At 44.8% G+C, this 15629-nt stretch overlaps 1 protein-coding gene across 1 annotated transcript; it reads right to left on the reverse strand.

The window, feature by feature from the left end:
- Positions 1-1209: 1209 nt before the first annotated feature.
- Positions 1210-4138, reverse strand: diabloa (diablo, IAP-binding mitochondrial protein a). The gene is made up of 6 exons (XM_071357317.1): positions 3781-4138; positions 3493-3625; positions 3241-3366; positions 2957-3067; positions 2536-2632; positions 1210-1876 (listed from the first exon to the last, which is right to left on the reverse strand). The coding sequence occupies exons 1-6, from the start codon at positions 3906-3908 to the stop codon at positions 1674-1676; spliced, it is 798 nt and encodes a 265-aa protein (XP_071213418.1). The 5' UTR covers positions 3909-4138; the 3' UTR covers positions 1210-1673.
- Positions 4139-15629: the final 11491 nt, after the last annotated feature.

Raw genomic sequence — 15629 nt, forward strand, 5'->3', positions numbered from 1 at the left:
AGTAAAACACTAAAAGTCTATACAAATATATGTAATAAAAATTCACAAAGCAATCCGTAAAGCTGCTCAAACGTTTCACGAAGTCCGAAGAGTTATTTCAAAGTCCAGTGAGTTTTGCTTTGAACTCCTTCCCACATCATGAACTTTGACAGATGACATCATTTGTCTTCAGCTCATTCACATGTCCCCCAAACCTTCTGTGGGTCTAATGGACAACAAATTCCTCTCATAGATTGAGACATTTCCTTTCTCTTCTGTTCTTTCACCAAAAACAACAGTACCAGACGCATGATCACTGGTTTGCCTTATTTTCAAGGTAATATTAAAAACTAAATTAACATGTCAAATTAACAAACGGACCTAAAAGAGAAGCCAATACAAGTATCAACCTGTCTTCTAAACCCATTGACCTCGTAGCTTAATGTTGTTTTGTGTTGTCAGAGCCTCTGGTTTAGCTGACATGGTGGATTGGGTGATGACAGGAGGAGTTAGCAAAATAGACTAAAAGCTGTGAGGAGTAAATGTGTGCGGATTATTAGCAAAGAAAAAGTGTAGAGTGAAAGGGCAGATATAAATAACAAAGACATGGTACTTGGATCTGCCCCTCTAAGACAAATTTAGATTTTCTCTCTTTTAGTAAACCTGAGAAAATAGTGAGGAAGAAAACTGCACTTTGCCATCAACTACTAGATGTGCATATAAAAATCTTTTACAACACACAAAATGAACTTCTTGGCATAAAAAGTACTTGAAACTCTGAAAACATTTGGCACCTTGTTTAGATTGGTCAATGAATGTCTCAAGACGTAATAGACTGGCGTCACTGGTTTTATGCAGAGTTTAGAGGGACAAACAGCCCACTTTTGTAAACAGAATATCCCCAAGAGGACCACAGTGGTATTTCTCTCTCCAGGTTGGCACAGACACAGTTCCCAACTATGACATCTAGTCTCACCCACAATTAACAGTAAAGAAGAAAAATCCTTACTGCCAAATACCACATTTTTACAGATCTCACACTGACTCTCAGGCAACCCCATAGCGCACAAATAAACATGAACTTCCTTCTCATTAAAAGTTAGACAAATGTTGCATTTTTTATTCTTCAGCTAAATTGTTTCATAACTTTTATTAAAATCTATAATGACAAGTATATTCATTCTGAGAATTTCCTATAAACCAAAAGAAACAGAATCCAATCCAAACAGCTATGAAAAATATACTTTTTATTATAAAGTTAGTTCATTTACATATCATAAAATACAAATAAGCAAATGCAACCATAACTGTACTGCTATGTTGACCATAGTCCATACATTTCACTCAGGACACCCTGATTGTCAATTATTATTTTCAGTTTAAAGACTTGAAGTTGACATTCAAAGCTGTATTCAAATAAATATAATTTTTAGTGTTAGTGTGGATTATAGTAAGTGCATGAAACTAATCAACTCAAATGTAAGTCACAATTTTAGCTTTATAAACAAGGAATCATGACATTCCATCCACAAAAAGAATCACTTGTGTCATTCAATTCGCCACTAAATTCTCTACATGTTTTTTGTTTATCATAATTTAATATAAAACAACTCCTGAACTTCCCAAATGGTGGACTTGTTGAGCATCTAAACCACAATAAACTACTCAAACTTGTTTTACTCTCAGGATTATTCTTAGTCTTCTCTGAGGTATGCCTCATGCACGTCATCACCACCCCTCTCTATGAAGGAGGCATACTCCGCCATCCTCTGGATATCCTCGGCCTGGGTCTCAGCCAGCTTCCTCTCAGCATCCACAGATATCTGCCGGACCTCCTCCACCTGAACCTTGGCCACATGCAAATTGGTCTTGGCTGTGATGGATGCATGCTCAGCTCCTGGGAAACAAACAAGATGGTGGTCTTTTAGTCATTTCACCAATACAGAGAAAAGGGGCCAAAGATGAAACCTTCAATCCATGGTAATACTGAGTGACATTGAGCAGGTACCCCTGTCCATCATCTATTGTGCTGCATCATGGGAATTAGAGTACATGGTGACCTGGAGTTTTAGTTCTTTACCATCAAAGCCCTATTGACAAACAGCTACTGATCCATACATTCGCCAAAGTGAGAGACTGACAGCTCTTGAAAGAGGGTGCACAAACAGCAAACTACAAAGTAGTGAAACGGAGATACACAAAACAAACAATGGGGGCCTTACTCAGAGCTAGCAGGTTTATTACTGCACTGATAGGTTAATGTCTGTATCAGAATCACAGTGCTGACTGAGGACAGTCATGGGGAGCAGGGAGCATCAGGTACTACACCACACTAACACTAGCTTGTGTATGCATGTATCATTGTTGTGCAATTCAAGGTTGTGGTTCAGTTCTTTTTAGTGAAACAGGTTGTATTGGTTTATTCGGATCCCATTAGCTTTTGCCAAAGCAGCAGCTATTCTTCCTGGGGTACACACAAAAACATAAAACACGACAAGTAACAAAACACTGATAGACAACAGTCACACACATTTTTAACACAACCTTTTCACATACCAGTGTTGTATGCTTCCTCAGCTGCCATCTCATACAGGTTGACAGCATTAATCCAGTTTGACTCAAAGCGGTTGCATTCATCTAGTCTGCCACCAACCTGCCAGAACAGAGAGAGAGAGAGAAACCCATCAGAACATTTTATTACTTTCTTGAGAGGTTTATAGAGCTCAAACCATATTTACTTTTAGAACATAAATGATAAACATTGATGAAAGGCAAATAGGAGTGACTAAAGCATTTACTATGTGAGATTGTGAGAAGGTAAATCAACATTTCTTTGGAAATAAACAAGACACCCTAAAGACAGCTTTTCCAGATGACTGGATACAAATATTCATATTTTTTGAAAGATTACTTTGCAAGACAACAGTGTATTTTTGGTGTATTTGAGTACACATTTCATTCACCACCATTCACCTACCTCAACACGTTGACCAACAATCACTTGCCAAATGGCATCCTGCTCAGCAGTGGAGACTTTTCCCAGTGAAGCCAGATATCTCCTCTGGAGGGCGATGAGGGTATGGAGAGCCTGAGGACAACGCAAACACATGGTCAAAAACATGAAGGGTCATTTAGGTAACATGATGCCATTGGCTTACTGGTTAAATTCACATTTGATATTTCAAATGGCTAGAATTATCACACTGTTCAGCTTAGCATGAATGATATCAAAAATCCACTATGATTGCTTCAGGTACTTACTTTGGCATATTGTGTGATGGAGTCTACGAGAGCCTGAGTGGTCTGGGAGAGGTAAGTGTTTGCACTGTCTGTAACCATAGAGGATGCTCTTCGGATCAAGGATTCATGAGAGAGGTTCTCCACTTGCTGGATAGAGAGAAACAGAAAAGTTTAATACAAGAGCTGAAAGGGGGATTTTTATGATTCATGCATGTATCTGATGTCAGCCTTATTCAAGTTGTTCAGCACAGAGAAAGAGAAAAGGTCCTGTACCAGCAGGAAGGGGACAGCGCTCAGCCCACTCCCAACACTCAAAGAGGCCAAGCTCGTTCTGGTAACATCCGTGAAACGCACAAGCCTCTGACGCGAGGGCTTCCTACTGTTGAGGACACTCGCTGCTGTGCTCCTGCAAGGTAATGAAAGAAAACAACAGCGCTGACATTAGCAAGCTATAGTGGTTAAAGCAAATCGATATTTATCTTAGACGAAACTGTATCTGTTTGCATACGAATATAATTCATTAGGTTGCAATGATGTAGTTGTTATTATAAAGTTATTTACCTGAAGAAATTGAGACAAGCAACGCTTCTTCTGAGCGCGGCCATATTGGTCCGGAGCAAAAGGAAGTCATGCCGACTTTGTAGAAGTGTCCCAGTAGCACAAGCAGAGCATTGTCTAATAGCTTGCATTTTACTTGTAATGTAGTTTATTACTATTCAACTTAAATAAGATATATAAGGTTACTTTTGTGATGTATTAATGTCTCAAGAAATTATTTTTAAACCAAAAATTCCTTTACCAGAATGATTTACCTTAGAAAGTATGTATCTGTCGCCACCTATTGGTAAAAATGAGTCAAACGCGTATGCTGTATTCCTGCTGTAGTCTTGTATTCTTTTGCACAACTGTGCTTTCTGAATCCTGTAGACTCCCAGGGGTATTTATAAGGCCACAGAACAAGCAGCCTCCCACCACACAGATGTATTGATTCCTGAAATGTGCCAACTAGACATTGCCTGAAGGTCCAGGAGGGGACCTATTACGCACATACTACGTAAGCATAAGGTTATGTAAATTGAACTCATCGGTCCCCTTAGAGGTTTCTTTCTGGCAAACATATATTTCAATATCAGCTTCAATAGTTACTTTATTGATTAATTTACTGATGAATCAGTGTCCCTCCAATTAAACTTAATGACAGGCAGTCCATCCCAAAATTAGTCAGACATTCACATCAAAAGTGATCTAATGTTGATAAGAGTCCATGTTCCCCCACTACATCTGTCGTGTAGATCTAGCTATACAGTATGTCAGACCCAAATAAATGGTAAAGTTATAGGCACCATATAATTGAATGGTAGTTTGAGCTACACATATCCACAACATGGTGCTCCCAACTACAGGCTGATCCTGACCACAACCATTATGTGTGGCCAAAGGATTTGGTATGTAGTGACAATGAATATTATACTGGTTTTCAAAAGCCAGAGACAAAGGAAAACCTTAGAGGCTGGAATACTATAAGGAGAGTAATCTTGTTTGTGTTTGTGATATTTTCTAATTTGCTAAATTAAATCGGAGTGCCTCTTTGGTCTTATTCTGGTCAATAGTTTGATCTACGATGTGTGTAGATCAAACTATTGAGAAATGATGTGACTAAACTCAACAATAATAAGAAATTGTATTATGATGCCAAGATCAATGATATAAAGAATGATGGGGAACAAAACTTTGGAGTACTTGGAAATTATGGGCAGAAAGACAAACTTAACTCTATAATTTCATCGAATCAGATGACTTATTCATCACAAAACCATTTGATGTTGCCAATTATTTTAATCAATCAATAATGACAAACCTCTTGGTATTGACAACTTAAATGAAATGCTACTGAGGATGGTAGCTGACTCTATAGCCACTCCTATCTGTCATATCTTTAATCTGAGCCTAGAGAAAAGTATCTGTCCTCAGGCCTGGAGGGAAGCCAAAGTCATTCCGCTACCCAAGAATAGTAAAGAAGCCTTTAATGGTTCTAACTGTAACGGCTTTCTTCCTGGGATGAAGGAGAGGACCAAAATGCAGCGCGGCTAGTGTTCAACATGATTTAATAAAGAAGAGACGATAACGTGAACACTATACAAAATACAAAATAACAAATGTGAAAACCGAGACAGTCCTATCTGGTGCAGAACACAAAGACAGAAGACAACCACCCACAATCCCCAACACAAAACAAGCCACCTATATATGATTCTCAATCAGGGACAACGATTGACAGCTGCCTCTGATTGAGAACTATATTAGGCTGAACACAGAAACAGACAAACTAGACACACAACATAGAATGCCCACCCAGCTCACGTCCTGACCAACACTAAACAAGCAAAACACACAAGAACTATGGTCAGGACGTGACAGTACCCCCCTCCTGAGGTGCGGACTCCGGGCGCACCCCTAAAACTCCAGGGGAGGGTCTGGGTGGGCATCTCTCCGCGGTGGCGGCTCCGGCGCAGGACGAGGACACCACTCCACCATTGTCTTTGTCCCCCTCCTTGGCGTCCTTTGAGTGGCGACCCTCGCCCCCGACCCTGGTCTAGGAACCTTCACAAAGGTCCCCCTTAAATAGAGGAGGTAGCTCAGGACAGAGAGGTAGCTCAGGACAGAGAGGTAGCTCAGGACAGAGAGGTAGCTCAGGACAGAGAGGTAGCTCCGGACAGAGGGGCAACTCCGGACTGAAGGGCAGCTCCGGACTGAATGGTCGCTCCGGACGAGTGGCAGCTCATGACTGAGTGGCAGCTCATGACTGGAGGGCAGCTCATGACTGGAGGGCAGCTCATGACTGGAGGGCAGCTCATGACTGGAAGGCAGCTCATGACTGGAAGGCAGCCCATGACTGAAGGGCAGCTCATGACTGAAGGGCAGCTCATGACTGGAAGGCGGCTCATGACTGGAAGGCGGCTCATGACTGGAGGACGGCTCATGACTGGAGGACGGCTCATGACTGGAGGACGGCTCATGGCTGGCGGAAGGCTCTGGCTGCTCATGGCTGGCGGAAGGCTCTGGCTGCTCCTGTCTGGCGGAAGGCTCTGGCGGCTCCTGTCTGGCGGAAGGCTCTAGCGGCTCCTGTCTGGCGGAAGGCTCTAGCGGCTCCTGTCTGGCGGAAGGCTCTAGCGGCTCCTGTCTGACGGGCGGCTCTGAAGGCTCAGGACAGACGGGCGGCTCTGAAGGCTCAGGACAGACGGGCGGCTCTGAAGGCTCAGGACAGACGGGCGGCTCTGAAGGCTCAGGACAGACGGGCGGCTCTGAAGGCTCAGGACAGACGGGCGTCTCTGAAGGCTCAGGACAGACGGGCGGCTTTGAAGGCTCAGGACAGACGGGCGGCTTTGAAGGCTCAGGACAGACGGGCGGCTTTGAAGGCTCAGGACAGACGGGCGGCTTTGAAGGCTCAGGACAGACGGGCAGCGCAGGCGGCGCTTGGCAGACGGACAGCTCAGACGGCGTTGGGCAGACGGGCAGTTCAGGCGCCGCTGGGCAGACGGCAGACTCTGGCCGGCTGAGGCGCACTGTAGGCCTGGTGCGTGGTACCGGAACTGGAGGTACCGGGCTAAGGACACGCACCTTAAGGCTAGTGCGGGGAGCAGGAACAGGGCACACTGAATTCTCAAAGCGCACTATAGGCCTGGTGCGTGGTACCGGCACTGGTGGTACCGGGCTGAGGGCACGCACCTCAGGGCGAGTGCGGGGAGAAGGAACAGGGCTCTCCAGAGTACAGGGCTCTGGAGACGCACAGGAGGCTTGGTGCGTGGTGCCGGAACTGGAGGCACTGGGCTGGAGACACGCACCATAGGGAGAGTGCGTGGAGGAGGAACAGGGCTCTGGAGACGCACTGGAAGCCTGGTGCGTGGTGTCGGCACTGATGGTACTGGGCTGGGGCGGGAAGGTGGCGCCGGATATACCGGACCGTGAAGGAGTACACGAGCTCGTGAACACCGAGCCTGCCCAACCTTACCAGGTTGAGTGTTCCCCGTAGCCCTGCCAGTGCGGCGAGGTGGAATGGCCCGCACTGGGCTATGCTGGCGAACCGGGGACACCCTACGTAAGGCTGGTGCCATGTACACCGGCCCGAGGAGACGTACTGGAGGCCAGATGTGTTGAGCCGGCTTCATGGCACCTGGCTCGATGCCCACTCTAGCCCGGCCAGTGCGGCGAGGTGGAATAGCCCGCACTGGGCTAAGCACGCGTACTGGGGACACCGTGCGCTCCACCGCATAACACGGTGTCTGACCAGTACGACGCCCTCTCACTCCACGGTAAGTCCGGGAAGTTGGTGCAGGTCTCCTACCTGACTTCGCCACACTCCCCTTTAGCCCCCCCCCCCCCAAGAAATTTTTGGGTGAGCCTCTCGGGCTTCCAGCCGCTCTGCCTTGCTAGCGCCTCATAATGCCGCCTCTCCGCTTTCGCTGCCTCCAGCTCCGCTTTGGGGCGGCGACACTCCTCTGGCTCTGCCCAGGGTCCTTTACCGTCTAGGATTTCCTCCCATGTCCATTCCTCCTTGTACCGCTGCTGCTGTCGCTGCTGCCCGTTTCCACGCTGCTTGGTCCGGGTTAGGTGGGTGGTTCTGTAACGGCTTTCTTCCTGGGATGAAGGAGAGGACCAAAATGCAGCGCGGCTAGTGTTCAACATGATTTAATAAAGAAGAGACGATAACGTGAACACTATACAAAATACAAAATAACAAATATGAAAACCGAGACAGTCCTATCTGGTGCAGAACACAAAGACAGAAGACAACCACCCACAATCCCCAACACAAAACAAGCCACCTATATATGATTCTCAATCAGGGACAACGATTGACAGCTGCCTCTGATTGAGAACCATATTAGGCTGAACACAGAAACAGACAAACTAGACACACAACATAGAATGCCCACCCAGCTCACGTCCTGACCAACACTAAACAAGCAAAACACACAAGAACTATGGTCAGGACGTGACACTAACAGCCAACCTATCTGCTTGCTGCCAGCTCTTAGAAAACTGTTGAAAAAAATGGTGTTTGAGCAAATACACTTTTATTTCTCTGTAAACAAATTAGCAACAGACTTTCAGCATGCTTATAGAGAAGGGCAATGAACATGTATTGCACTGAGACAAATGACTTATGATTGGTTGAAATAAATTATTTTAGATGTCAGTGCAGCCTTTGATATTATTTACCATAACCATAATACCATAACATAATACATGTTGTTGAAAAAACATATGTGTTCTGGCTTTTCAGCATCTGCCATGTTGTGGATTCAGATAGTATTCACACCCCTTTACTTTTTCCACATGTTGTTGTGTTACAGCCGGAATTTAAAATTGATTCAATTGAGATGTTGTGTCACTGGCCTACACACAATACCTCATAAAAAAATAGATTTTAAACTAATTTATTAAAACTGAAAAGCTGAAATGTCTTGAGTCAATAAGTATTAAACCCCTTTGTTATGGCAAGCCTAAATAAGTTCAGGAGTAAACATTTGTTTCACAAGTCACATAATAAGTTGCATGGTCTCCCTCTGTGTGCGATAATAGTGTTAAACATGATTTTGGAATGACTACGTCATCTCTGTACCAAACACATACAATTATCTGTAAGGTCCCTCAGGAGAGCAGTGAATTTCAAACAGATTCAACATATTGTACTCTACTGTACTCTACAGAATAACATTTTACTGTACTGTACTGTATGACATTAAACTGTACCGTACTGTACTCTACCGAATAAACCTCTACTGTCCTTTACCATACGAAACTCTACTGTGCTCTACTGTACTGAACTGTGCCATACTGTACTGTGCTGTTCAAACTTGTGAAACAGCCTAGACATCTATGACTGTTCAGATTTGGTCTGGTCTGGACCGACCAAATGTGTACTTATTTGGGGGCGGGGCTCATTGGAATAATACCCAGCATGCTTTGCAAGTATTTGTTTTTACATTTACATTTTGGTCATGTAGCAGACACTCTTATTCAGAGCAACTAATAGTCTAGGGTAGATAAACAACAACATATCACAGTCTCAGCAAGAAAAAAATATTTCTATAACTTACTGAGAATGTTATTGTAGTTGAACGGATCTGTTGGTTTATTCTGCCAATTGTACTGCTTTGAACATCATCACTGTCAGTTTTAAAAGGGGACAATCTTCAGTTTCTTCATCCATTTACAGACTTTTAAATTAGTGATACATACTGTATGTAGTGGTTTTTCTAGAAGAATATAACTTATAGATTTCCATGAGCTTGGTTCAACTTTTGTTCCCCTTCATAAACCAAAACACAAGCTTGTTTTACTCCTTTGTTTGTAAACAATGTAAATATAAATAAATACTGTTTAGCCTCAAAACATGGTTAAAACTATCATTTTTATATGGATGGTTAGTCCTTGTATTGATAGCTCTGTCCATGAGTTTGAGAGTGGTTACATTTCCAGCCCCATCTCTCACCTGTTTACCAAATCAGTGGCAGGGAAACGCTTTATTATAGTTCAAACATGCAGATTGCCCCTTTTAAAGCTTTTGAAAAATCTAACATAAGTGCCTGTGTCATTGGAAACACTAATAAATATTCTAAATCAAATCAAACTTTTTTTGCCACATGCGCCAAATACAACAAGTGTAGACTTTACCTTGAAATACTTACTTACAAGCCCTTAACGAACAGTGCAGTTCAAGAAGTAAGTAGGCTAAAAGCAAGTAGGCTAAAATAAAAAGTAATAATAAATAGTAACACAATAAGAATAACAATTACAAGGCTATATACAGGGGGCACCAGGTCAGTGTGCAGGGGTACAGGCTAGTTGAGGTAATCTGTACATATAGGTGGGGGCGAAGTGACTATGCATAGGTAACGAACAAACAGCGAGTAGCAGCAGTGTACAAGAGGGGGGGTCAATGTAAAATGTCCGGTGGCGATTTTTTTGAATTATTCAGCAGTCTAATGGCTTGGGGGTAGAAGCTGTTGAGGAGCCTTTTGGTCCTAGACTTGGTGCTCCGGTACTGCTTGCCGTGCGGTAGCAGAGAAAACAGTCTATAACTTGGGTGATGGAGAATCTGACCATTTCTATGTTGTAATCTTCAATTGGCTCCTCTTTCCTATATAAAATCCATTTTAAAATAATTATTGTGATATGGTGCTTACTTCATTGAGAATGTATGTGTCACGCCCTGGCCTTAGTTATCTTTGTTCTCTTTATTATTTTAGTTAGGTCAAGGTGTGACATGGGGGATGCAGGTGTTTTTGTTATTGTCTAGGGTTTTTGTATGTCTATGGGTGTTTGCTAGTCTAGGTATGTATGTCTATGGTTGCCTAGATTGGTTCTCAATTAGAGACAGCTGTCTATCGTTGTCTCTGATTGGGAACCATATTTAGGCAGCCATATTCATTGGGTAGTTTGTGGGTTATTGTCTATGTCTATACGTTGGTTGCTTGTGTCTGCACTTTCGTTATATAGCGTCACGTTCGGTTTGTTGTTTTGATAGTTTGTCAAGTGTTCTTCGTTTCGTCTTCGTTTATTAAATGAAGTATGTATTCTAACCACGCTGCGTTTTGGTCCGATCCTTACTCCTCCTCAGACGAGGAGGATTACAACGTTCGTGACAGTATGTGCAGTTTAAAATTGGCCATATGACAAAGAAAATGGGGGAAAAAAGTGTATTTTGAATGTCTGTGAATGACGTCTTTTCAACTTTCATGAGGAACTGATGAGCCTGATTTCAATGTCTGGAAAATACGTATTTTCAAAGTCTGGAAAATACGTCTTTTCACCTCACATTCAGAACCTAAAATGAACCTAACTTAAATGTTTGGAGAAGACGTCTTTTCAACGTCATTTTGCTTACCATACATGGGCGATATATAAAAGAACAATGCAATATTCATTACATTTATAATCAGGTATGACTATAACAACCTTATTGTTCAGTATAACAACATAAAACTATTCTTAGCATTTTGATTAGGCAACAAATAACACTGGCCTTTAGATGACAGAAAGGTGCATTATTTTTAGGTGACTGACAATTGAGTTCAGCCGCATGTCCCCTGTTATGAAATTAAAATATTCATTTGTTTTTAATTGAGTGTTGTATGATGGTATCACCTTGTTTGTTCATATTTACTCTTACCTTGTCTATCTTCTGATGATGTAGTCTTTTGGGAACATTGAAGAACTTGACCTCTTATGGTATGAGGTCATATTATGGGTCTTACATTAGTGTAGTTGTTGATACATTGTTTTGTAGAGATATACAGTATATCATTATGAGACTGATTGCCTGAGAATGAGTGTCAGATGTTTTGCCATTGAGCAGCATCACAACCAGCTGCTGGGGGCTGAGGGGCTCATTAGGACAACTCAGATCTCTCTCTTACTTTAGCCTAATTAAGCCTGATATTAGAGAGTAAATACTGAGACCGGGCTCTCTCTGTACAGCAACAAATTGTTGCACATAATGCACATTAGGCACTGCAAACAATGCACATTAGGCACTGCAAAATTATTAATAATGAATGAAAAATGTTTATGATGTTCAAAAAGTCTTAATAAGCCACACAGGAGTTCTAGCAAGTCTTTCATCACCATTCTCATCATGAGGGACCAACACGGAGAAAAACAGATGAACAGTGAAGAGAACAAAGTCAGGCTCAGAGAGGATATGTTTTGGCTATGTTTTGGTCAGTCGCAGTATGATGTCTGGCTACTACCTCCACCCATAGTATGATGTCTGCCTATTGACTACTAACAGTCAGGTACAGCAGGCTATGTTTTGGTCAGACGTACAGTACCAGTCAAAAGTTTGGACACAACTACTCATTCAAGGGTTTTTCTTTATTTTTACTATTTTCTACATTGTAGATTAATAGTGAAGACATCAAAACTATGAAATAACACATGGAATCGTGTAGTAACTGTCAGGTTTTGGCCAGGACTGTTCTGGTTTGTCACTAGATGTCCCCATTGCACCTTTTTTGAACCTTTTGTTTTTCCTTGCTCTTTTATTGTTTGCACCTGTAGGTCGTTCCCTTGTTTGTATTTAAACCCTGTGTGTTCCTCAGTTCTTTGCTCAGTGTTTGTAAGTTAGCACCCAGCCCCAGCCCAAGCCTTGTTCTGTAAATATATTTCTCTTATTGGATTTTCCAGAGGTTCTCTGGTTTAGTTCTTGTGTGTATTTTTGAGTAGTCTTTGGAGGTTTGTTTTTCTCTGCTGTTTTTACCACTTTGTGGAGTTTCTTTTGCATTTTTGAGGATTTCCATTTTGTGCCTCTTGGCTTTATGTTTGGACATTGTGGATTTAGATTCTTTGCCTGAAGTTTTTGTTCTTTTATTAAACCACCATCTCTAGAACTACTGTGTCTGCCTCATCTTCTGGGTTCTGCTGATTATTAGTGACTGTTTCTCGCACCGGGTCCTGACAGAAACACTGAGCCATTAATATGAACCCAGAGGCAGCCAGTACCCAGGACTTTTTTCCCATGCTGTCCCACCACGAGGGGACTGTCCAACGTCACGAAGCTGCTCTGGTTCAGCAAGAGGCCTTACTGGCTGGACATTCTCAAATTCTGTCGGAGATGATGACTTCCATAAAACAGATTTCTGATCAACTTTCTCCTGCAACCGCTTCTGCTCCAGTTCATCAGATTCAAGTGCCCGTGGCAGTTAACCCCCTGGCTGAACCTCGTCTGCCGCCTCCCCAACGGTTCTCAGGTGATCCAAGTGTTTGTAAGGGTTTTTTCACCCAATGTTCTCTCTCCTTGGAGCTGCAACCCTCGTCGTTTCCCACCGACCGGTCCAAGATAGCATATATCATCACCCTGCTGTCGGAAAAAGCCCTAGCCTGGGCTACTGCTGTGTGGGATGCCCAAAGTCCCTGCTGTGCCAGCTACTCTACCTTTGCTGAAGAATTCAAGCGAGTGTTTCAAGATCCCACCAGCGGTCCTGACTCAGTCAAACAGCTCCTGACTCTCAGCCAAGGTCGGCGCAGCGTGACGGACTATGCCATCCAGTTCCGCACGGTGGCAGCAGCGAGTGGCTGGATCGACGAGGCGCTCACAGTGTGCTTTTTGAAGGGTCTTTCCGACACCATCCAAGATGAACTGGCCACTCGGGAACCACCGGACAACCTCGAGTCCCTGATCAAGTTGGCTTCACGCATAGACCAGCGTCTGAGAGAGAGAGAGCTCAACCGTAGATCTCTCACCCTAGCTCCTATCGGTCCCAGCTCCGAGTCTCCACCTTTATCCTCGCTGACTCCACCGGAACCCATGCAGGCTGGACGCATCTCCCAGGCTGAGAGAGACCGCCGGATAAGGGAGCGATGCTGTCTATATTGCGGCAAACCGGGCCATTTCCTCTCCACATGTCCCGGGCTCCAGGGAAAACGCACTCTCCCGTGCAGGCCTGGGAGGACTGTAACGGGAAACATAACCTCCTCCCATCCATCGAACTCCCGCCTGCTCATTCCAGTTACCCTTCCCTGGGACAACCACGAGCTTCCCCTTCAAGCCTTGGTAGACTCTGGAGCCGCAGGTAACTTCATGGATGGTGTCTGGGCGAAGGAGAATGGCGTTCCCTCTGAACCTCTAAGTGACCCCATAAGGGTTACTACGTTGGATGGAAGCCCTTTGGGATCTGGACTTGTCACTCGTGCCACTACCCCCTTGCGACTTTCAGTTTCCCAACACCAGGAAGTGATGAACTTTCATCTGATCTCCTGTTCCGAGTTCCCTCTCGTCCTTGGTTATCCCTGGCTTCACAGCCATAACCCTCACATCGACTGGTCTGTGGGCACTATCAAGCAGTGGGGTCCTACGTGCCAAGCCACTTGTATCTTCCCGAGTTCCCAGAGTTCCCCTTCCGAGTCTCTAGAATCCATCGACCTGTCCCGAGTTCCCGAGTGTTACCATGATCTCAAACTGGTATTTAGCAAACAGAGGGCCACCAAACTACCACCCCATAGACCTTACGATTGCACCATCGACCTGTTTCCGGGGACCTGCCCTCCCAGGGGTCGGATCTTTTCCCTTTCTCCTCCCGAACGAGCTGCTATGGATACCTACATCAAGGACGCTCTGGCAGCAGGCCTCATGCGTCCATCTACCTCGCCGGCGGGAGCAGGGTTTTTCTTTGTGGCCAAGAAAGACGGTGGATTACGACCTTGCATTGACTACCGGGGACTCAATGCCATAACCGTCCGTAACCGCTACCCGCTACCCCTTATGGCCACAGCCTTTGAGCTGCTCCAGGAAGCAGTTGTCTTCACTAAGCTTGACCTGCGGAACGCATACCATCTTGTGCGGATCAAACCCGGGGACGAGTGGAAGACCGCTTTCAACACGCCTACTGGTCACTACGAATACTCGGTGATGCCCTTCGGCCTGACCAACGCCCCGGCTGTGTTCCAAGCGCTCATAAACGATGTGCTTAGGGATATGCTTAACATCTTCGTGTTTGTTTACTTGGATGACATCCTCATCTTTTCGAGCTCCCTTCAAGAACACACTAAGCATGTCAGACAAGTGCTCAAACGCCTCCTAGACAGCCATTTGTACGTTAAGCCGGAAAAGTGTGAATTCCATTCCTCTCGAGTACAATTCCTGGGATTTATAGTGGAACCCGGTCGAGTCCAGATGGACCCCAAGAAGGTAGGGGCGGTAGCGGATTGGCCCACCCCCAAGTCCGTTAAGGAAGTTCAGCGTTTCCTGGGCTTCACCAACTTTTACCGCAAGTTCATCAAGAACTTCAGCTCGGTGGCAGCCCCTCTCTCAGCTGTAACCAAGGGTGGCAACACAAGGTTTCTGTGGGGAAGAGAAGCTGAGACGGCCTTCCAAGGACTCAAGCAGCGCATCCTCTCTGCTCCCATCCTGACACTACCGACGGCGGATGAACCTTTTGTGGTGGAGGTAGACGCATCAGAGGTTGGTGTTGGAGCTGTCCTGTCTCAGAGGGGTGAAGACAAGAGGCTTCATCCTTGCGCCTTCTTCTCTCACCGGCTTACCCCGGCCGAGAGGAATTACGATGTGGGGGATCGTGAACTCCTAGCGGTTAAGATGGCATTGAAGGAATGGAGACACTGGCTCGAGGGGGCTTCTCAACCATTTCAAGTGCTTACGGACCACAAAAATCTGGAGTATATCCAGCAGGCGAAGCGGTTGAACTCCAGACAAGCTCGATGGTCTCTTTTCTTCAGCCGATTCCAGTTTATCCTCACCTATAGACCCGGGTCGAAGAATCTCAAACCGGACGCCTTGTCATGTATCTACTCTCCTGCCATTCGAGAAGATACTGACATGACTGTCCTTCCTGCCGCTAAGATCGTGGCTCCGATCTCGTGGCAAGTGGAGGATACCGTGAAACAAGCTC

Source organism: Salvelinus alpinus, chromosome 21, assembly GCF_045679555.1.
Source record: "Salvelinus alpinus chromosome 21, SLU_Salpinus.1, whole genome shotgun sequence".
NCBI lineage: Eukaryota > Metazoa > Chordata > Actinopteri > Salmoniformes > Salmonidae > Salvelinus > Salvelinus alpinus.

Excerpts from the sequence above, each read along its gene's own strand:
- diabloa (XM_071357317.1), bottom strand. The coding sequence starts at position 3,908 with ATGCAAGCTATTAGACAATGCTCTGCTTGTGCTACTGGGACACTTCTA. Across the intron at positions 3,367-3,492 it reads GCGCTGTCCCCTTCCTGCTG|CAAGTGGAGAACCTCTCTCA; the intron begins GTACAGGACCTT and ends CTCTCTATCCAG. Across the intron at positions 2,633-2,956 it reads TTGTTGGTCAACGTGTTGAG|GTTGGTGGCAGACTAGATGA; the intron begins GTAGGTGAATGG and ends CTGTTCTGGCAG.